Source organism: Vulpes vulpes, chromosome 1 (genome assembly GCF_048418805.1).
Source record: "Vulpes vulpes isolate BD-2025 chromosome 1, VulVul3, whole genome shotgun sequence".
Classification (NCBI taxonomy): domain Eukaryota; kingdom Metazoa; phylum Chordata; class Mammalia; order Carnivora; family Canidae; genus Vulpes; species Vulpes vulpes.
Window position 1 is genome coordinate 143,133,989 of NC_132780.1, and position 23,842 is coordinate 143,157,830.

Here is a 23,842-nt window from a genome sequence, read left to right on the forward strand (position 1 = left end):
GATTGATGCTTAGAAAGTCTTGGTTGGGGGAGGTCCAGGGAGGATGCCCCTCATTGATTTTTCACAAAGGTCTCTCAGAGCCTGTGCTTCAAACCACATGTCCCTTCCTTACCAGCCAAACAGGACACTGACTGGCATTCAGGAAAGCCACTTAAAAGGTCTGGTTGGGAGATTCTGAGCTAGGTACTTAATCTGGGAATGCTGACACTTCCTTCTATGCTCCAGGATAATAGAGGCAGAAGTAGCCATAAAACCCCCTCCCAAAGCACATTTCTGACCTTGCAATTTCCTAGTTCAAAACCCTTGGGAACTCCTTGCTGTAAACAAAATATACTCTATAAATCTTAGTTGCAATTCTAGGCCTTCTGCAGTCCAAAACAATCCCCAGGGATAATTTTGTTTCTCCATGCCTCTACCTTTAGTCCTTTCTGCTCTGTCCAAAGGAGTATTTCTTTGGATATTTGAATATTCCCTAAAAACGTATATTCCCATCTCCATGCCTATTATGGACTGAATGTTTGTGTCCTCTCAAAAGTCATATGTTGAAGCCCTGAGTTCCAGTGTGGTTGTATTTAGAGATGGGGTCTATAACAAAATAATTAAGGTAAAAGGAGGTCATAAAGGTGGAGTCTTGAACCAATAAGAGGGGTCCTTGTAGTATAGAAAAGACACCACAGAGCTCACTCTTCTCCCTGTGAGGACAGAGAAAAAGGCTGCCATCCAAAAGAGATGAAGGAAGCTATCACCAGGACCTTAGATTTCTAGGCTCCAGGACTGTGAGAACATAAATAGCTGTTGTAAAACCTCCTAGTCTGTGATATTTTGTTACACAGCCCAAGCCAACTGATACAGTGCCCTTGTGTGTCCCTCTTTGCACACTATTTCCATTAGACCAAATCTTTCAAAGTTCCTGCGTAGGATTTTTTTCACTTTCTGTCTGAGTCTGAGTAATAGTGACTTATAAATATGAAATCCTTCCTACTGAGCTGAAAGTTCTTGAAGTCCTGGATGTTACTCATCTATGTGCGTCACCCATAACTACCCAACCAGCATCTCTAACGTGAAAAATGATAGTTATCCTTTTATTGAATGCCTTCTCTGGGTATGTGTGTAATGCTTTCTATACATACTTGGAATCTTCACAATCACCACACAAGGAAGGTATTTTGATTCTCATTTTTTTTAAATGGTGAAGCTTACTGTAAAATTCTATTTATATGAGGTCTCTAGAATAGCCAAACTCATCAAGACAAAAATCAGGATGGTAATTGTCAATGGCTAGCAGGGAGAGGAAAGGAGAGTTAGGATATTACAGGTACTGAATTTCTGTTTTGCAAGATGATGAGAAATTCTGTGGATATATAGCAGCGGTGATAAACCATGACAATGTGGAATGTATTTAATGCCACTGAACAATACATTTAAAAAATGGTTAAGACATTAAATTTTATGTTACATGCATTTTCCCACAGTTTTTTAAAAATGGTGAAACTGAGTCTAAAGTAATTTACCCAAGCCATCCAGTTAAAAGGGGGAAATGCTTGGATTTGAGCCTTCTCTGCCCACTCTGTTTTGTGTCATGTTGGTGCATCTTCTTTCCCCCTTGCATAAATGTTGGTGTTCCTCAATGCTTTATCCTTAGCTTTCTTGGATTTGGGGTACAAAATTAGATAAAGATGGCATCCTTAGGCAAACAAAGTAGAATACTGTGCTCCCTTTCTTCAGAAGCAGCCCTACAGACACCTGGTTTCTTGAGTAGACTTGGTTGGATACCAGCCCTACCTCCCTTAGACAAGCACCCTTGCATGTGGTACAAGCTATACAATTAGTGCTGGGTGGAGTGGGTTGTCCCAGCTTATGAGAGCCAACTGTGTACACCTCTTCCCAACTTGCTGTTCAGTGATGCCACACTGGCAGCTTGCAATTGGCTTTGGTGGGAATATTTACACTATTGAAACCAGCAAATACTAAAAATTGAGACTTTTCTCCTTAGAGAAATTGTTTCTAATCATTTACTAGCACACCACCGTGCACAATGTGTACATTGGCTTCATTGAGGTCCTTACTCTCTTCTGGTATGAACTTCTTTACATCAATTACTACAACTTTTATTTCTACATACCAGTGAGATGTCTATAGCTAATCTTGTCCCTCTTTCTACTTTTACACCCATATGTCTGCCTGCCTATTGGGCACATCAACTGGTATAGGCCAGGGCACATTAAAATGTTGAAAACACCTCCCTTTACCTAAATCTTCTCCTCCCTAATCTGTCATATCATAATACACATGGTCTCCCATATCCTTTTTTTTTTTTTAAGATTCTTTATTTATTTATTCATGATAGACACAGATAGAGAGAGGCAGAGACACAGGCAAAAGGAGAAGCAGGCTCCTTCCAGGGAGCCTGATGCGGGATTTCATTCCAGGACCCTGGGATCATACCCTGAGCTGAAGGCAGACCTTTCAACCGCTGAGCCACCCAGGAGTCCCTGGTCTTCCATATCCAAGTATGTACTCAGTCTCAGATGTTCTAGATTCTAAATAATTTTCACTGACTGTATGTTTTTCATTGCTCTTTGTATTAGTCCAGACTCTCATAGCCTCTCACCTGTGACTTAATTTTGACTGTTCATCGTAGCCAGCTAACTGGTCTACCAGCTTCCATACACCTTATTGTATCAAAGTTTTATAGCTGTAGAAACGTGATCAGTCCTGATTCTGCTTTATTTTTCATTACTCCCCCTTAACAACAAGGTAAAATCTAGCTTCCCTAGTTCAGCACACAAAACCTTCCACTAAAAGTTAGGGAGCTAAGCCTCATTTTCGGCATCATTTACTCACTGCAGTCATCATTTACTCCTGCAACACAGTCTCTGAACCACTTGCTGATTCTAAATGCCCTCAGATTATTGCCATTGATACCTGATTTGCATACTTCTCCTCTGCTCTATCTGGGTTCCTACATGACCTTTAGAATCCAACTCACGTGTTGAATTGTGAAATCCTCCTGGGCCTCCTGTCTCTTCCTGAAAGATCAATCACTCCTTTGCCACACGTTATCATCGTGCACGGTCAAAGAGTGTATGTGTGTGCATGTGTGTACATGCATATGTGTGTGTGTGTGTCTTTTCCCACATATGTTGAGTGTTTGTGAGATTCTTGTTCATTTTTATCATTTTAGTACCTCATAGAATCCCTGGCCTAAACTACTTGGAGATGCAAATTTAAGTTAAAATAAAATGATTTCTGTTCTTAATGATCAGAAAATTTAGAAAGAATTTTCCATCTATTGAGCTCATGGCATGTATCAGTGATCCAGTTAAGCACTTCACTCTCCATAACAAGCTACTGCGGTAGATACCATACCATATCCTCCAAATAGAGATATTAATGATCAGGGATGTCAATCAACTTCCTTCAAAGTTAAATAGTAAATAGTAAATCTGATATTTGAACTCCATTCTAACTTTAAATTCAGTGCTTTTCCCACTATGCCATGATTCAGTTTAACAAGGAAAAGCTTTGTGGGAACAAGTAGTGATGATTGAATGTCATAGGGGCACTATCTAATATATGTGTGAAGTGCCATAGGCACAATCTGAAGGGAGCCACCGGGTATGAGAGGGAGAGGACCAGGGATGTCTTTTACTATGGAAGTGAGTTTGTGCTCTGTGGCAGATATTGCAGAGAGGCTCACTCAAATCTTTCTAAACTCTCCTGGCATGGCTTCCTATACTGCAGAGATCCCTTCACACCCCTCCCTCCAAAAGTTATATTTCTTAGACTCTCTTGCAGCTAGGATCTAGATGTCTGCAAATGCACTAAACAATTGCATTATGTGTGAGAACGGATTGGCAGAAGGGAGCATCACATAGCAGCAGTGTGCATGACATATGAGATCTAATGACAAGCACCGTGGCAGAGGTATTGGGTTCTCTGGGTTGCAGATCTGGTGGGAAGTTTAGTGCCTAACCCTTGTGTCACAGAGGCCAGCAGCAAGCAGTGGGGTTTCCTTTGGAATCATCCTAGAATATGGTTCAGTGTTTCTCTAGGCTGCTCTGTCCTTGGGTGTATATCACTTAAGCCTGGTCCCTGACTATCCCAGAAAAATCTGTGAATTTCCTAACACCCTGAATAAATCCCTCTCTGCTTAAACTACTAGAGGGGATTCTGTTGTCTGCAACTAAGACCACTTATCAATACAAGAACTGTTGTGGGCAATGATGGGCTTGCTCCCCATCCTCATGGAGAGATTATTGTAGAAGTGTACAGCCTGTCTTAGCTATTTCAAGAACAAGACCACACTGTACATTACTTAGCAATTTGAGCTCAGTGTTAGGGTTTAAAACAGATACACAATCGTGTTTTATTTGTATAGTTTCTGTTTGGTTTTGGGTTTAAATTAATTCAAAACGTATGTTATTATCTCTATAGTTAGAACCAGTTCAGGCTGGAGGAAATCTTGCTTCCTTCTTAATGTGAAATTAACCTGAGGAATTGAGTAGCAGCAATGTGGCTCCTTCTCAGAGAGGGTGATAACAAACCTAACTTGTCTATATTTGAGTGAGCTCCCACTGCATGCCAGGAACTGAGTTAGATAACCACAGTTTAATCTTCCAAGGAAGTCTGTGACATGGGCATGGATGGAAATTGGGGCTCCAAGAGGTGAGGAGATTTGCCCTAGTTCAACTGGCTTATAAATATCCTCACTGGGACGAGAACCCAGGTTTAACTCAGAAACCCATGTTGCCAGTCTGCTTACAGCAAGAAAGAGGAAGAAAAGCAGGATCCTCAGCACTAAAACAAGACACTCATTGGAAAGAAAAGCCCCAGCAACACGGGAGACGGGGAATTGAGGGCAGGTGGCAGGCATAGTTTGTTGCCTATGCAAGAGCACTACCCTTCAACCTTCCTTAACATATCCCTGCTTTTTCCAGGTCCTAGGGGAGCTGCTTTACCTTGTGGAAGGTTGATGCAGCCCCTGATCTACAGTATGGCCCCCGGTGTGACTGAGAAGAGTGGAGGGCTACTATGTAGCTCATCATGGAGTCAGCTGACCTCACCCCAATAGCCAGGCTCCAGGCTCTCATCACACATGAAAAATAAGCCCTACTTTTGAAGCCATAATCACATTCCTATAATGAGCAAACAGAAGCCCTTCTAGCTCATATGGGGGTTTGCACATCCACAGGTAATCTTATAAGTGTTATGATGGGGTCACAGTAAGACATGAACAGAAGCCCACCTAGAAGGCAAGGTTTGGAAGTAGAATTCCTTCCTCATCTCAAGCTATGAAATCACTAAGAGCCTGGGCAAATCAGAATTATCTCATCAGCACATCCTGCCTGGTCCATACACTATCCAGAATCATTACCAGGCACAGTTCCATCACATCTGGGAGTGGCAACTCTTCTTGCCGACCATAATTCAGATGGTGTTCAAGGGGTTTTTTTGTGCATGGTTTTGTTTGTTTGTTTGTTTGTTTGTTTGCCAGAGATACTGTGTCCTGAGATTATAAGGATGGAACAAGGTTCCATAAGATTCTTCTGCATCTCCTAAGGTCTTGTTCTCTTAGGAGAGATGATAGACTGGCCTTTAACTCCATGGCAGCCCCTTAGGTGGGCAGTTTGTCTAATGGATATCCATCATCTGGCACTAAACCAGACACAGAGGAGATGCTCACTAAGTGTCATTTGAATTGAATGGAATTGAATGACTTTACCCTAGAGGAGCCAGTGGGAGTTAAGCATCACTAGCCCATTTTACAAAGAGAGGCCAGTTTCATTAGGGAGGCATGGACCAATGAGAAAGTGGCATGTACTCTTCAGGATGCTGGCTGGGCACACACAGATGAACAAGGCCCAATTTTTGCCTTCAGAGAACTTGGAGCCCACTAGGGAAGAACACTGACACAACAGTGTTCCTAAACCAATTAGTCTCTTGAATAATTTAGATATGGCCCTGGGAAACACATTAAGACCCAGCCTCAAGTTTGGTGATTAAGTGGACCCTGCTCAGGGCTTTACAGACTAAGTATTTTTCTTTCTTTCTTTTCTTCTTTCTTTCTTTCTTTCTTTCTTTCTTTCTTTCTTTCTTTTTTCTTTCTTTTATAGAGAGAGAGAAGAGAGCATGCACAAGTGTAGGGGAAGGGCAGAGAGTGAGAGAGAATCTCACACAGGCTCCCCGCTCAGTGCAGAGCCCTACATGGGGCTTGATCTCAAGACTCTGAGATCATGACCTGAGCAGAAATCAAGAGTCAGACACTTAACTGACTGAGGAACTCAGGTGTCCCAGGACATGAGTATTTTGATAAGAAAAACTGAGGTATTCTTAAAAAAAAAAGAGGGGGGGCATCTGGATGGTTCAGTTGGTTAAGTGTCCAACTCATGTCTTTAGCTCAGGTCATGATCTCATGGGTCGTGGGTTGGAGCTCTGCCAGGAGCTCCACAGTCAGTAGGAAATCTGCTTGAGAGTCTCTCTCTCTGCCCCTTCCCCCTTTCATGTTCTCACTTCTCTCAACTAAATAAATAAATCTTTAAAAACAAACAACCCACCCCCCCCCAAAAGAAAACCCTGAGGTATTCATGAAGACAAATCTGCAGACTGGTTTGACTTAAACGGGGTATATTTACTAACTGCAAAAGTTAAGTCAGGAAAACCAAACTGACGAAATCATGGAAAGATCAGGTTAATACAAATTACTGAGGCTACTATTAAAAGAAGAAGCTTCAATGTAAATGTAAGTAAAAACAAATAGGCTCTGAGAAAAAGAGATTGGAGGGTGCAGTAATGGTTGTATGGTGACTAATTTATACCTAAGACTTTAACATATATGAACTCGTTTCATCCCCACACCAATCCCATGAAAGGTTAAATAAATCACCCAACATTGCATAGCTAATAAGCACTGGGACCAAGATTTGAATCACATTGTCCAACTTCATGGTTTCTACTATAAAATATCTTGTTAGAGGTGCCTGGGTGGCTCAGTTGGTTAAGTGTCTGAATTATCTTTTTTTAAGATTTTATTTATTTAGTCATGAGACACACAGAGAGAGAGGCAGAGATATAGGGAGAGGGAGAAGCAGGCTCCCTGCTAGGAGCCTGATACAGGACTTGATCCCGGGGTCACACCCGGAGCAGAAGGCAGATGCTTAGCTGCTGAGCCACCCAGGCACCCTTAAGTATGTGACTCTTGATTTTGGCTCAGGTCACAGTCTCAGCATTGTGAGGCCTGTGTAGGGCTCCACACTCAGCAGGGAGTCTGCTTGAAGATTCTCTCTTTCTCCCTCTTCCCCTGCACCTCCCCACTTAAACAAATAAATAAAATCTTTTAAAAAACAAAACACCTTGCCAAACTCCCTTCCAAGATGACATGGGATTGAGAAAGACACTGAATTGCTGAGGCCTGGAATCTCCTCCTTAATTCCTACCTGCAACCCAGTGCTTGCATTTCCTTCAAAGTTTAAAGCCTGCTTCCTCCATGAAGCCTTCCCCGATATATCCAATTCTCTTTCATCTCTGAATGCCTTCAGTGTTCATTTGGTATGATGTGTCATATATTCTAGAAACTGTTTCTCTATTAATTCCTAAATGGTTCACAGTGTTAATCCTTCCTGAGCCAGCTGGTCACAGTCACAGAAAGAAACCCATCTTAGACTGCTTTTCTAACTCTTACCGTATCAGCACGTGAAGTACAGAGTACAGGCTCAATAAAGATTAATTGACCTTTGATTTGAAAGATGAAAGGGACACACAGGAAGGTGAAGACAATTGACTGGAGCTCATTCTCACAGCTATTACATTTTTTATTACAGAATCAGAACTTACCATACTTGCCAGATAATTGTTCAACCTTCACCCTCACATTTCCTCAATAAACAACCCCCTTCCCTCACTCCAGGTAACTTTCCCAGCTTTAACCTGACAAGTTGTTTTGAATATGGAGAAGGACCCTGATCTATGTGGCTGGGTTTCAGGATTAATGTTCCATTCGGCCCTAGTTGCTGAAGAGGCAGCTTCTTCGATCCTCAAAGTTACTGCAGCTTTGATGGATAGCACTTGCCACAGAGAGACTCTCAGTGAGCCTGGGCTTTGCCCATGGATATTGATAGTTTTATTGAGACTCACAAGAGCTGATTATTAGTTGAAGACCTTTGCCTAAATAGTTGCCATTTTAAGCCAATTGATTTCGATGAACTTGTAGCACAGGTATTGTTTATTTTGTGAATAATTTTCATTGTTGATTTCTTCATTTTGTGGGCATGCCCATTATCTTGTCTCACTAAAGTCAATCACCCAATCTCTTATGTTCAGACAAAAGAGTAAAGGTTCAGAAAGTGACCTGTGACCGCACAGCTGATTGATGTTCATGCCAGATCTGAACCCTGCTCACCCTATGATAGCACTGTCCTATAGAACATTCTGCAGTGGTAGAAATATTCCATATCTGAACTTTTCAATACAGTGGCCATTAGCCACATGTGGCTATTGAGCATTTGAAATGTGGATGTCATGACTAAGGAATCAAATTTTCAATATTTTTTCATTGAAAGTAATTTAAATTTAAATAGCCATATGTGGCTAATGTCTATTGTTTCAAATAGCACAGTTCTATAAAAACCAAACCAGTTTATAGGCGGTTGCTACTGAAATATAAAAAGACTATCTACCCAGTGCCTGCCTTTCCTGCCAGTACAGAAGAACAGGGCTAGAATATTTCTGAAGGGGAAATCACACACAGTTGTAGTGAAGTCAACGAGAGGCACTGATGTCCATTATTCATCATCACCCCACATATTTGCTATGCAATTGTTATCATTGAAACCTCAGAACATTAGTGGTTTCCTAAACAATACATTTTCTTATTTATTTTGGCTGTTGCCATGTTACTGCTATGCACCAAGCCTTGGCAATAATGGGAGGCTGATGGCTTGTGACAGGTCTAGAACTTCTGTTGACCCACAGGCTCATGTGGAAGGCTCTGCTATAAAGCATAAAAGTGAGGCATGGCTTAAAGCCCAGAATTTTAATCTTTGTCTTCACAAGGTGTTTGTCTTGCACAAAACACCTGGTTTCAAGCCTCACTCACATGGGGGGTCATCTCATATTTTTGAGAGAGTATCATCTGAGAGCAGAGCTACCACTTAGCACACTTTCCCTTATATACAATACAGTTGGCCCATAAATTCATTCTGGACACTTGGGGCCTGGGTACTGGAAGGTAGCTTGAGAATAGGATTCCCTTTTGGGAGTAGGAAAGCTCACTCCTCCTAGAATTTTCCAGAGGAATTGATGGAATCACCAGAATTTGAATGGTAAGAGGTTAATATATGGCATTGCATTCTGGCTTGTGCTGGTGAGTAATTAGCTGGGACATTTGTTTTCCTGTCTCTTCAAAGATACAAAATAAAGACTTTGCATGTGACAACATACTCTTAAAAGAGAATGGAAAGAAGGAAGGTCAGCAAGCAACCTTTGTCTGAAGGCCAAAATATTTGCTATAGTTGTCTCCCACAAAATCACTTTAGTGTCATTATCATTAGATTTTATTACAGTTGGACTTTATGACTACATTCCAAACTGTGATTCAAGTTTGAATTCAAGGGGCCAATGTTTGGAAAGAAAGGAGAAGCAACTCAAAAGAAATGGAAAACTTAAAGCCAATTAAGACAACCTCCCCTTCTGGCCAGAATGGAGGAAAAGGATCCAGACTTACACTTAATAATGAGAAATTTACTTTAAACAACTAGTTATGCAAACCAACTATATGAAGTGATGGTTTTTGAACATTGTAGATAGGCACCTTGGAACCCAAATAGAGCCTGATTGTCTCTCTCATCTAAATACTAGAGGGGATAGAGCTGTAGAGAGAGAGAATGAGAGAGAGGGAGGGAGAAACTACCAAGTATGGGGAAAGAACTGGAAATGAGTAGGAGAAACAGTCTTAGGATCTCACATAGGACTTGTAGTAGTTTGGTTCCCAGCTATCAGAGTGGAAAGACCTCCTTGAACACATTAGATAGAATCCTCAGGAGGATATTGCTTTAGTAATGGAGCTAAATTAGCTCTAAACCATTTCTAGGATGGGACTTAAGGACTCACCTTTACAAAAATTGTAAGTCAGCTCCAAAAGGATCAAATTCATTCCAAGTAACTTAGCTGCATCTCAAAATAAAGCTTAACAATACTTAAAGAAACACAACAAAATCCAGTATCAAACAGCATAAAACTCACTAGGTCTGGCAGCCAAAATCTATTACTAGACTTTGCAAATAACTAGGAAAACATAATTCATAATTAAAGAAAAAGCCAATCAATAAAAATAAACTCCATATCATATATATGGATATATAGAGATAAGATGATAGAATTAGTGTACAAGGGTATTAAAATTGTCATTAAGAATAGACTATATTTTAGAAGGTAGAAGAAAACATGAATATGATAAGGAAAGAATTGGCAGTCAACTCAATACTTAGATTAAATCAACAAATACCTTGAGGGGCAAGATTGACCAAATTCATCCACAAAGAAAGATATCCCTGGATATCTCTGTATCTATTAAGTACACTGAATTTTAAGGGAGGGAAAAAACCTTCCCACCAAGAAATCTTTAGTGAAGATGCCTCCACTGGCAAATTCTATGAAACTATTAAAGAAAACAGTATCAATTCTACAAAAGCTCTTCCACAAAACAGGAGAGGAGGAAACACGTTCTCAACTCATTCTATAAGGTCTGCGTTATCCCTATAACAAAACCTGACAAATAAATTAAAAGAAAACTGCAAAGAAAAGAGAAAACTACAGACTAATTAATATTCCTTATGAACATAGACGAAAACATTTTAACAAAATTGTAGTAAGTCAAATCTAGCAATCTATAATGATAATAATAAATCATGATGAAGTAAGGTTGACCCTAGAAATGTAAGGTTGGTTTAGCACCTGAAAAGTCAATGAATTTATTTCACAGTAACAGAAAAATCACACGAGGGGTGCCTGGGTGGTTCAGTCAGTTAGGCAAAAGACTCTTGATTTTGTCTGGGGTCATGGTCTCAGGGCTCATCATGGAGTCTTCTTGAGACTCTCGCTCTCTTTCTGCATCTCCCCTTGCTTACCCATTCTTGCTCACTCATGCTTGCTCTCTCTCTCTCTAAAATAAAATCTTAAAAAAAAAAAAAAGAAAAACCGCATGATAACCTCAAATTTGGCAAAATTCAATAGGCATTCATGCCTTTAAAAACTTTCAAAAAAACTAGGAGTAGAAAGGAACTTTAGACATCTGTGAGGGATACCTGGGTGACTCAGTTGGTTAAGCATCTGTCTTTGGCTCAGGTCATGATCTCAGGGTCCTGGGATCGAGTCCCACATGGGGCTCCCTGCTCAGTGGGAAGTCTGCTTCTCCCTCTGCCCCTCCCCTTCTGCTTTCTCAAATAAATAAATAAAATCTTTAAAAAATACATCTGTGAAAAGCATATAGTTAACATCAGCCTTAATGAGGAAAGATTGAATGTTTTCCTCCTAAGAATGGAAAGCAAGGAAAGAAGGAGTAAAAGAAAGAGTACAGATTGGAAAGGAATAAATAAAGATGTCTTTTTTTAACAGATGACATGAAAATATAGAAGAAAATCTTTGTGATTTTGGAATAGACAATTATGCCTTAGAAAGGACAGAAAAAGCAGAAACCATAGAGGAAAAACATTGAAAAGTGGACTTCTTCAAGATCAAAAACTTCTCTGTTCAAAAGACACAGACTTGTAAACTATTTGTAAAACACTTATCTAATAAAGAAATTGTATTGTTACTATATAAAAAAAACTCTTAAAATTCAATATAAGAAGATACCATATAAAGTAATAAAAACTGAACATCACTCATAATCAGGGAAATGCCAATCAAAACTACAATGAGATGTCACTTCCCATCTGTCAGACTAGCTAAAATCAAAAACACAAGAAACAATAGGTGCTGGCAAGAATGTGAAGAAAAAAGGAATAGTTTATACTGTTGATGTGAATAAAAGGCAATACCATCACTGTGGAGGACAGTGTAGAGGTTCCTCAAAAAGTTAAAAATAGAGCTACCTTGCAATCCAGTAATTGCACTATTGGTTATTTACCCCCAAATACAAAAACACTAATTCAAAGGAATACATGCACTCTTATAATTAGAGTGGCATTATTTACAATAGCCAAATTGTGGAAGTAGTCCAAGAGTCCATCGACTGATGAATGAATGAAGTAGAGGTGGTAGATATATACAATGGAATATTATTCAGTCTTAAGAATGGGATCTTGCCATTTGCAATAACATGGGTGGAACCTGAGAATATAATGCTAAGTGATATAATTCACTCATATGTGTAAATTAGGAAACAAAACAAATGAACATAGGGGGAAGAAAGAGAGACAGACAAACCAAGAAACCAACTCTTAACTATGGAGAACAAACTGATGGTTCCAGAGGGGAGGTTGGAGGGGGGATAGGGGAAATAGGAGATGAGGATGAAGGAGGATATTTGTTGTGATGAGTACTGCATGTTGTATAGAACTGTTTAATCACTATATTGTATACTTGAGACTAATATAACATTGTATAAGGATGCCCGAATGGCTCAGTGGTTGAGCATCTGCCTTTGGTTCAGGGTATGATCCTTGTCACGGGATTGAGTCCTGCATTGAGCTCCCTGTGAGGAGCCACTTCTCCCTCTGTTTATGTCTCTGTGTCTCTCATGAATAAATAAATAAAATCTTAAAAAAATAACACTGTATGTTAACATACTGGGATTAAATTTTTTTAATGTAAATTAAAGCTGTAAGGAAACACCACTATACATTTACCAATATGCCTAAAACTTAAAAGATTGAAAATACTAAGTATTTCAATACTATGGAAAGAAAGTGACTAGAAATCTCATACAAATTATGGCAGTCATTTGGAAAATAATTTGAAAGTTTTTAATAAGGATAAATACCCACTGACCATATGAGCCAATAATTCTGCTCCTAAGTATTTGCCCAAGAGAAATGAAAACATAATCAATACAAAAGCTTATGTGTGCATGTTTACAGTCACTTTATTATTATAGCCCCGAAGGAGAAAGAACCCAAGTGTCCATCAACTGATGAATAGATGTACAAATTGTGGTGTATTCATACAATGGAATACCACTTAGTAATAAAAGGGAGCTATGTATATAAACATGGATGAGTTCAAAAGCATAATGTTAAGTGAAAGAAACCACACACAAAAGATTACACAGAGTTTAACTCCATTTATATGATATATTTTTTTAAGATTTGATTTTATTTATTCATGAGACACAGAGAGAGAGAGAGAGAGAGAGAGAGAGAGGCAGAGACACAGGCAGAGGGAGAAGCAGGATCCCTGCGGGGAGCCCGATTTGGGATTCGATCACAGGTCTCCAGGATCACGCCCTGGGCTGAAGGCCTCGCTAAACCACTGAGCCACCCGGGCCGCACTTATATGATATTTTTTAAAAAGCAAAACTATAGGAATAGAAAGAGGATCAGTGGTTTCCAGGAGTCAGAGGATGGCTGGGAGAAGATTCATGGCAAATGAACAGGAAGGAACGTTTTGAGATGATGGAAATGTTTTACATGGTGAGTGTGGTGGTTGTTACACAATTATATACACTTGTCAAAACTTATTGAAGTGTACACTTAAAGTTGCTAGATGTATGCAAATTATACCCCAATAAATTTGCCCCAAGGATGGAAGGTACAGAATAGGGTATATAGTAATATCATAAGTATTAAATAAAATGGAAAAAAAGGAGAGAATTTCAAATATTGGACATACATATATATGCTGGAATGTGCCCAGCATATCTCAAGAAGTATATACATGAAATTTTTAGAATGAATTGCTTCAGAAATGGAAATGGGGTATCTGAGTGGGTATGATGGAGGAGAGATTCCATTTTTTCCATCCTCAAATTTTGAATCATGCAAATAACAAACCTATTTAAGGGGGAGAAAAGTTCCAAAACCTAATATTATTCAGTATGATTTGAGTCAAAATCCTGTTTCTATGTGAGAACATCTTTCTTTGTTACTCATCATTTCCTCCTTCCCTTATTTTAAAAATCACAGGACTGCCTAAGAGTAGGTTCAATATATACTTCAAAGTATGGCAAAAATATAAACTCAAGATGTGACAGATGGAGGATACCCGTGGGTTGGAGACAATTTTACTGTAGGGTAGAACAGAGTTCTAGGCTTGGCAGGTTAGAACCAGTGGGGCTTCTTGGGCTCATCTCATACAACCGTCCTTTCTACAGGTGAGAAATCTAAGGCCCAGAGAGTGCATGTGACTTCCCCAATGTTGCACAGCTAGTCAATGTCAGAATCCAGATGGGAATCTAGCTCCTCATTCTTATTACAGAAGTAATACCAGGAGATCAGGTATTTGAACCACACCATGGTTCAAAGTAAACGTTCAGTAAATAAGAATTTCCCCTTTGGTTCTTCCCTCTATATCAGCTGGTTTCTCTTTATCAGAACTCACCATCCACCCACCCCTACCTCAAAGTCAAATATCAATGGAGGCAGCGTCATAAGAGCTTTTGCTTTAACGCTGAGCACATTTCCCAGAAATTACAAATAAGGTTTTTCTTCAGAAAAGAACTTAACTGCTCTTCCCATAACCTGTCCAATTTCAATCAATTTGACAAATATTTAAGAGACCCAACTATGGGCCAGGATCCATGCTAACAGTGAGTGTACCTACACAGGTGAGTAAGATGCGGCCCAGAGGACGTTCTCTGTGGAGCTTTCAGACCAATGAAGAGCAGCCTGGATGACGGCAATATTAGGTGACACCTGCTAAGATGGAGGTAAGCACTAAGGGAGTATCACACAGAACAGCTTGGAGGTTTAGAATTGGCTTCCCAGGGTATTCAAGGCCAGAAAGATGAATGGAAGTTGGTCAGTTGACAGAGGGGAGGAAATGCTATAGACAGAGGAGTCCGTACAGGCAAAGCCAGCTAGGGCAAAACAGCATCCAATTCGCAGGGAGCTCGGCATTCCTGGAGCATAATGAATGAGGCACAATGAGGAGGGAGCTGGGACCAGAGAGACCATTAGGCTGTTGGGTCAGGGCTGGGGTCCTGCTCCAGGGTAGACTTGATGACGTTGGCAAGGGGCAGAGCTTAACACAGAGAAGCTAAGTGTCCAGGATGCAATTTTGTTCCAAGAAATGATCTTTACTCCATTTGGTGAGTGAAAGATACCTGAGAGTTCACTTTACTCTGACCAGCATTTACGGAATCCCTATGACAAGTCCAGCAGCCCACAGGACACTGTGCTGCAGAGATAAAGGAAAACGTGGCCCCTTCCTCAAAGACCTAACAATCTGGCCAGCTACTCTTTAGAAAATGGGAGCCCAGAAAAGGATCCAGCATCCACTACTCCAGCATTGTGCCCCTCCCCCCAATATTCTGATTGGCAGCCCCTTCCTGGCCAGTTGGTGTTCTGTCCCCCAGTGTTGACACTACTCACTTTCTCCTGGTTAATGTGTTTGGTTTGGCTTCTATGTCTATTGACAGACTGTGTTTGGTCAATTATATGGATGCAGAAGCATAAAGGCAGACCCAGGAGCAAGGACACATTGCATTAGCTATGGTGACATTGTTACCACAGGGGGCTCCTTGTACTGTTTAACACTGACAGCTGCGGGAATCCTCAAGTCCCTTGATTCTAATGTTCCTTCAGAGCTCAACAAATCAAATTAAGCACTCAGAATATTGGCTTTCTGCCCAGCTTCAGAATGATGTTAAGAACGTGCCAGGCATTCTCATCCATGTCTGGGATCTAATGAGATGAAGGTGCAAACAGTCCACTGACTTCTCACAGAACCCCTTGCATTTGGTGCAAATATGGATCCCAGGAGTGGCTGTCCGTGTTCCCATGCTTCAACTCAACTAATTCCTACCTGCAGGGGCTGTAGTGAGTTACAGTGCCTCCCTACCCAAAGATAGGTCCAACCAGAACCTATAAATGTGACCTTGTTTGGAAAAAGGGTCATTGTGGCTGTAATTAAATTAAGGATCCTGAGATGAGATCATCCTGGATTAGGAAGGGTCTTAAATCCATTGACAAGTCTTTATAAGAGAAGAGAGGCGAGAGATGCCTGGGTAGTGTAGTCAGTTAAGAGATCATTAGGAAAGGTCTGGTCCCATATGATTGGTTATCCTTATAAAAAGAGGAAATCAGGACACAGACACACACACAGAAAGGACCATGTGAAGACACTGGAGGAAAATGACCATCTACAAGCTAGGGAGAGAGGCCTTGGAAGAAGCCAACTCTTTCGACACCTTGATTAAAAAAATGAATTTCTTTTGTTTAGGCCATGCAGTAGAGGTACTTTGTTATAAGAACCCTGGAAAACTGATACGTTGAGGTAAGAGCAATGAACAGCACCAGAGGAGACTCAGTCCAGCCCTACCTGGAGGGGCCAGGAGATGCACCTGCAAAATATGACTTCTGGGACAGTGGGTTACCTCCAGAAAGGATAGCATTAAAAGGGACAGCTTGAGCAAAAGCCCAGGATTTACACAGTATGAAGGGTGCAGTAAAATACAAGTCAACATTTTTTGAGGCAAAGAGTGAGTGGGGAGTAGCACCTGATGAGGTAGGTCTTGGCTGCAAGCCTGATGGAACACAAACACCTTCATACATATTGTCTTCCTTCTGGCCTTTTTCCTGGAGACAGTGGGGAGCCACTGCAGAGCTAGAAAAAGGCATGGGCAGATGTGCTCTTTATGTGGACCATTATGGTCACTATGTGGGGGCTTCTTGAGAGGGAAATGAGCCTAGAGACAGAGTGACCAGTTGAATAACTGTGGCCAGGATGACGGTGGCCAGTGGTAGCCAAGCTGGAGAGACGAGAACATTCAGGAGGTGAAATTGACTAGACCGTTGGGAAGTGAAGATGTGGAAACCTATGTTACTCAAAAGTTTTAGTTTGTATAAGTGGTGATACTGCCCACCAAGGTAGTTGTGGCTATGTTGATGTGAAGCTTGCAGGGGAAAAATGTCCAAAAATGTCCCCTAGAAAACAGGTAGATCCTAGTACGGATATTATGTTAGAATATACCACGTTGCCTTCATTTTCAGAGGTGACATAGTCCCCACATGATGAATCAGGGACTGCTCCTTCATTACTCTTTCAGGAGGGTTTCTTCACAAAGTTTCTCAAGATACTAAAAGGCTTAGAGCAAGGAGCTGGTTGGAAAGAAAAGGCGTTAATTGGGTCACTCATCACACATTCTACTTCTTCCCACATGGACGTACAAGACATGAATACCTAGGTAGGGCAAGTGGAATGCATCACAATGATAAATAATGTTGAGGGTTAATGAACCCTGTTGAGATTACCTTCCACAAAAACATTTGCATAGACTTTTAGAATGTTCCAGAACCTCCTGAAGCACATCTGTGAATATCCAGCATCCGAGGCTAGGAATGCCGATATAAAGGGAAGTGCCCTGGATTTAGAGGCCAAAGTCCCAGGCTGCTACTAATTTGCAGGCAGCCATGGGCAAGTTTGTGGGACCCTCTGGGTTTTAATTTTCTTGTCATAGCACCAGAATTCTGTGACCTCTTTGACTGATGGCATTGGTTCACAAAGCAAACTAATTCATATGGGCACCCAGAAAATTATTTTGAATAAAATTGGGATTTGACTGTGTTCCCAGCACCCTAATTAAGAGGAAATTATGACAAGAATAGAAATCTTTGTTCAAACCTGCTCATTGCTCCATTTTTTATATATGCTTCATTTGCCCCACGAAAGATTGGGCATATGCAACAGGCTCAGACTTGTCTCTTCTCACGGTGTTACCAACTTGACATGCCTTATTATTGACACCAGGGATCATAGAATAGGAAGACCTTTACAGGGCTCCAGCCATTTCTAGACATCTAAGTGCTAGCTACAACTTTTAAGTAGTTCAGCCACGCTGCAACAGATCACACAAACACATTTTTTTTATTGGAAACTATGCTAAAAAAATATCAATAAAAACTTTGTGCTGAATCCATATACTCTCCAGACCAAATATAACCAAACTAGATATACACATAGATAATATACAAATCAGCATCACACTGACTAGCTTTTTCCAGAAATTTATGTGTGCGTAGCCAAATATCTAAATATTTGGACATATCCAGATGCTTAGTTGAATGAATAAATTAACAAAAAAATATATAGGTAATCATTATACGCAATGGATTTACATCTAAATGCTTGAACTCGTTTTAGAAATGAAGCTTGCAAAAACAAAACACGAAAACAAACAAAAAGAAATGAAGCTTGCTACACGTCTGTTTGGTCCTGATCCACACAATAAGTGACAATGCTATTTAATTTGCTTAACCGTCACTGTAAACATTGTTTTACTCTTGATCTCACTCTCAGTTGCCTTCAAGATAAACTGCAAGCCCCCCAGTTTGCCATGCAAACTACTTTCCTGGCCTTCAATCTCATCATCTGCTTGAACCTATGCATACCTCTCTCCGCTCCAGCCAAACAGATGGAGTCATACACATGTTGATATTTGCTGTGCCTTTGCTTATGCTGAACCCACTACCCACAGTGTCCTCATTGGCTCCTCAACTGAGCCACATACCAATATCCCAATCCAGCCAAATTTCCGTCTTTTCCTCAATGGGATTTTATAGTTTCTCACCTGCAATGATGAATTTTTATTTGCCCCCCAAAAAACTTTAGCTTTTGAAAACCCAGGAAGTTTATGGAAGGTGGACTGCAACTCTCACTAGAGACCTTTTTCCCCCACTGGATCTCAGTAAATGACCAAGAAGCAACTATTTCTTTCCTTTTATTATCTTTAAGAATTTTGTTTCTCTGTCCTCCCACGTTAAGACGTGGTGTGTTTATCTCTTATCCAGTCCCTGGCATGTAGTTAGTATGTTGTAAATGTTGAATGGATGGATAGATGGCTGGATGGTAGGAAGGATGGAAGGAAGGAAGAAAGGAAGGATGGAGGGAGGGAGAGAGGTGAGAGGGAGGAAAGATAGTGTATGAGTGATTATACGAGCACATTTTCTTACTCATAAGGTCCTGGAGAAGAGGTCCATAGGTGAAATGGGAATAACATCTCCATTCACTCAGTGACTCTGGTCAAAACCCCTAGAGTCAGCCTTGGATTTTCTCTTTTTTTATGTCACATCAGCAGAACCTCTGGGGTCACTCTTCAAAGCCATTGTAGTCCTACTTTGTGCTACCTCCATTGTGGTCACCATTGGCCAATCCACTATCATCTCTTGCCTAGTTTTTCACCTGCCTCCAAACTGTCCTTTCTGCTTCTATTTTTTCTTTGTTACAGTCTACCATCAAAAGGGCAGCCACAGGGTGCCTGGGTGGCTCAGTTGGTTCAGTGACTGACTCTTGATTTCATCTCAGGTCATGGTCTTAAGGTCATGGGATCAAGCCCTGATTAGGGCTATGCACTCAGTGGGAAGTCTTCTTGAGATTCTCTTTCTTCCTCTTCTTCTGTTCCTTCCCCAATGCTGTATCTCTCTCTCTCTCTCTCTCTCTCTCTCTCTCTCTCAAATAAATAAATCTTAAAAAAAAGAAAGCAGCCAGCTCCAATGACTCCCCATATCACTCTGAGTGAAAGATCCTCTTCCACATGCTCTGTGCCCATCTCCATCTCTCTGGCCTTACCTGCTGCTCAACCTTACCTCTCTCACTCCTCCACTCCGGCCACCCTGCCTCCTTGGCTCCCCTCCTCACTGTCACTCTGTCCCACTGTGGGAAGCTGAATAATGACTCCCAAGTATGTCCGTGCCCTAATTTCCAGAACCCATGAGTGTTGCTTTCTGTGGCAATTGGGACTTTGCAGATGTGATTAAGTTAAGGATCTTAAAATAGAGATTATTGTGTATTATCCAGATGGACCCAAACTAATCACAAGCCTTTTTATAAGATGCAAGAGGAATCAGATCAGAAGAAGGCAGGATGAAGAGAAAAGCAGGAAGAGCCACTGTGATATGATGTGAGCCATGAGCCAAGAATGAGGACAGCCTCTAGAAACTAGAAGGGGGAAAGAAATACATTGTTCCCTGAGCCCTCAGAAAGAACACAGCCTTGCTGACAACTTATTGTTAGCTCCATAAGACTTATTTCAGATTTCTGATCCCCAGAACTAAAAGAGAATAAATTTGTGTTGTTTCAAGCCACAAAGTGTGACAGCAATAGGACATGCTCACACCCATTATTCCATTTTATATTTCTTAAAGGCACTATCACCACCAGGCATATTTTGTAGTTACGTATTTATCCATCAGTTGTTTTTCCACTACAATGCAAAGTGCAGGGGAGCCAGGACTTTGTTTTCTTCATTGCTGTAAACCAAGGCCTGGCACAATATCTGTTTAATTAAATAAATAAATGATATTTTTTAATTAAGTAATCACCCAACACCCTGAAATGGCTGCACCTCAGTAAAATGTTAGGCAAACCTGCATGATATTTTCACTGGTTTGCCTAGAACAGCTGAAAATGCATGCAAGTGAGTATGGACTTAGATGCAGCCAAAGTGGTCTACACTGAAACAGCTCAGGGAAAGAATAAACCCCAGGACTCCATGGCAACAAGCTCTGCTAAAAAGATGGCAAGCCATAGGCTTGCCACTCGAGCTCCATCCAAGGTGGGGCATCCAGCATTTTGCCATCCCCCCACCCCAAAGCTGGAAGGAGGAAGGAGCCTGAACAGGTTACACTCAGACTCTCCACTCCCAAGTAAGCAGAGAAGCCCCTGTACTCCCTGCCTTCGTGTATAATTTCCATTCAACACTGAATAAAGAACGGCAGTGGGGATGGGTGGAGGATTGGGAAGCAGGGATTTTGACTGCCATTCTTCTTACTGAGTGCTGCTGAGTATCTTTTAAAAAGAGTTCACACATAGGAGCTGAGGTCTATTAGTTAACAATTATGAAAAAAAGAATGTAAACCTAAAGAGTTAATTAGCTCCAATATTTGCTTTCGGGAACTACAGATCTTAAATAACATAGGACCGCACATTACTACCAAGCAGTTTTTCCTGTTGCTAATACCAGCTGGAGACGCCAATATGTCTGTTCCCCCCACCCCCAAACACACTTCTGTTTTGTTCAACACCAGTGGCAAGCTAATTTCTGGTGAAATCAATGCTTTGTCAAATTTACAAATGTCTTGATGTGTCCATAGTGATGACGATGATCATAATGACGACCCACCTTGTCTGTTGCATAAAGTTGCATGGACGATTCTGTCCTGAAAAAAATACACCTACCAGTCCTCACCGGGTGTGGGATTTTGTGGGTTATTTTGTTTGTTTGTTTGTTTGTTTGTTTGTTTGTTTGTTTGTTTGTTTTTTAACTAATATAACAGTGATGTGGATTTGGAAGTGGAGGACTGCTTGAATGCACCTGCTTGAATGTCAGTGAGCTCCTCAGTAGAACCTCTCCTGATTCCTTCCTGCACACTTGAGCACTCCCTCCCAGAATACCCACAGCTCTGAGCTCCAGCCTCGAGTTCACCAAAATTAACCATGTGCAAGTCTGTCTCCTGCACCACATCACTGATTTCTTGACATAAAATCCCGCCCTGTCTTCCATACCCCTTTTCCCCACCAAATGCTCAACATAATATCAGGCAAGTTTTGTCGGGTATCTAAGTATGAGTCAAACACTCTGCTAGGTGCTTTTTAAAGACTTCATGATAGAAGAAAGGAGACACAATTTACACACAAAACATCTAGGGAAAATTACAAAGTAAAAAAATCAATATATTAAATTAGCAAATAAAGTATATTTTATTGGAGTTATTGGAAACCACAAAGGAGAGAAATAAGCATGAACTGAGTGTTTTGTAGGTTTATTTTTATCAAGGAATAGCAGTATTTACTAATATGCCATCTTCATACTAAGAAATGTGTAAGTATGAATATTGTCAGGGAGTGGATGTTGGGGAAAAGGGTTCTGCATTCTTGGTTCATAAAGATGATTTGTCTAGCCCTGAAATGCTTTTTTATGTTTTGATAATATTGTAATAAATAGTCTTTATCACGATGTCAGTATAAAACCAAGATTACCAAAGTTCTGAGTTTCTATACCATAAGCATTAAACTTTAACACTGGCTTTTAGTATCTTACTACTACTACAACCAAGATCATATTACTTCATCAGATATTTTAGTTATATTGGTGCCAAAAGGGCAGACTCAGTGACAGAGGTAACATTTATTAACCATGTATCTGAAGTATCTGTGACCTTGGAAATGCTAAGAAGGAAACCCCAGTGCCTGGCCAACTACTGATTTGACTTCCTCTCACAAGACTTGGTTTCATTTTTGAAAATCAAATTGACAAGAAAAGTTTAACCAGACAGGAAAATGTACTTAACGTCTGTCACACTGTCACAAAGGTAAGGATTTGAACTGCATTTTCTGCTCACTTGTAAGTAAACTCTTAAAAACATGCTTTGCCTGTGGTATATAAAGGTCAGTGATTTGACACACAATTTAAATGTGCTTTCCAATTCTTATACCTTTGAGCAGTCCTGAGTGAACTCTGGCATTGACTATTTAACCAGCCTCACTCTTAAATATGTCTTAAGATCCAAGGACCATGACATCATTCATCTTTCCCTGGATGCTCGGAGCAAAAGAAGACCCCAATTATGCCATCTACACATGCAAGTGTGCCTATCTAGAGTTAGCCCTTACCTTCACAAACAGGCTTATCTCAGGGTCCATGGAAGTTGATTGATTTTCTTCCAAACCCTCATTAGCAGAATTCCTGGCGACGAAGGCTCTGCCCTGCTGGATGGTGAAGTTTTCAGGGGAAGGTAGATCTTCCCCCATCATGCCTCCATCCTCTTGGGACTCCTCTGGGCCAGTCTCCTGGTCCTGGGTTGCTGAATGTAATTCTTCCATTGAGATGTCGTGGTCTTCCTGCAGCTCACCTGGTTGAAGATCCTGGGACTCAGGACATACCTCATCAGGCAGGAGGTAGTCTGCTGCTTCTGGTTGGGAAGAAGGCAAGCTGTCCTCCTTGCCCCCAGCAACGTAAACTGACACAGAGTCATACTCATGGGTTTCCAGCTTGGTGGCATATACGTGGTTTTCTGTCAGGCATTCACTGATGTTATCATAAGAAGGAACCTCATTTTCTTCTGGATCCTCTGGAAGCTCATAGATGCCTATTCTTTGGACTGTGTCATAGATGTTGTTACTATCTTCATCATTCATGTTCCTGAATCTGATAGATCTTTTGCAGGCAGACCTGAATGAACCAGAAATGAATAAAGGGATAGAGGATACTCCAGCCCCTTGCAGAGGAATCAACAGGCTTTTGAAACACAGCAACTAGCAACAGCTACCAATGATACGTCTCTAACAATCATTTACCAGAGACTTTCATCGGCAAACCACAAGTCCATTGGATACAAGATAAAGCTTACACACTCAGTTAACTCCTTCACTCCTAAGGATAGTTTCAAGCAGACTCTGGGGTTTTCCTCACTTCCAGTCACTCTGAGAGTCTTTGGTCTGGCAAGAGGTTGAATCATCTTCCTGGTACACGTTGAAATTCTGAATATTTAGCCATTTGTCACTAAATAGGGCTCCCTCTTCCAATTGCCTCTAAATGTTGACAACATTCAAGAAGTCCCTGCAGTTGGGCAGAAAACAGTTCTACACAATGGTAGCTCATCTATTACTAGGCTGAATTTATTACATAAAATAATTCTGAGAGTACTGATACATGAGTTGTATATGCTCCAGTTAGGTAATAAATTCCCTT

At 40.8% G+C, this 23,842-nt stretch overlaps 1 protein-coding gene across 1 annotated transcript in view; it reads right to left on the reverse strand.

Moving 5' to 3' along the window:
• CLIC5 (chloride intracellular channel 5) overlaps positions 1 to 23,395 on the reverse strand; it is a 155,942-nt gene extending 132,547 nt beyond the window's left edge. The window contains exon 1 of the mRNA XM_025991010.2: positions 22,765 to 23,395. Coding sequence (XP_025846795.2) covers positions 22,765 to 23,289 — 525 coding nt within the window. The 5' untranslated portion in view covers positions 23,290 to 23,395. The remainder of the gene's footprint in view (positions 1 to 22,764) is intronic.
• Positions 23,396 to 23,842: the final 447 nt, after the last annotated feature.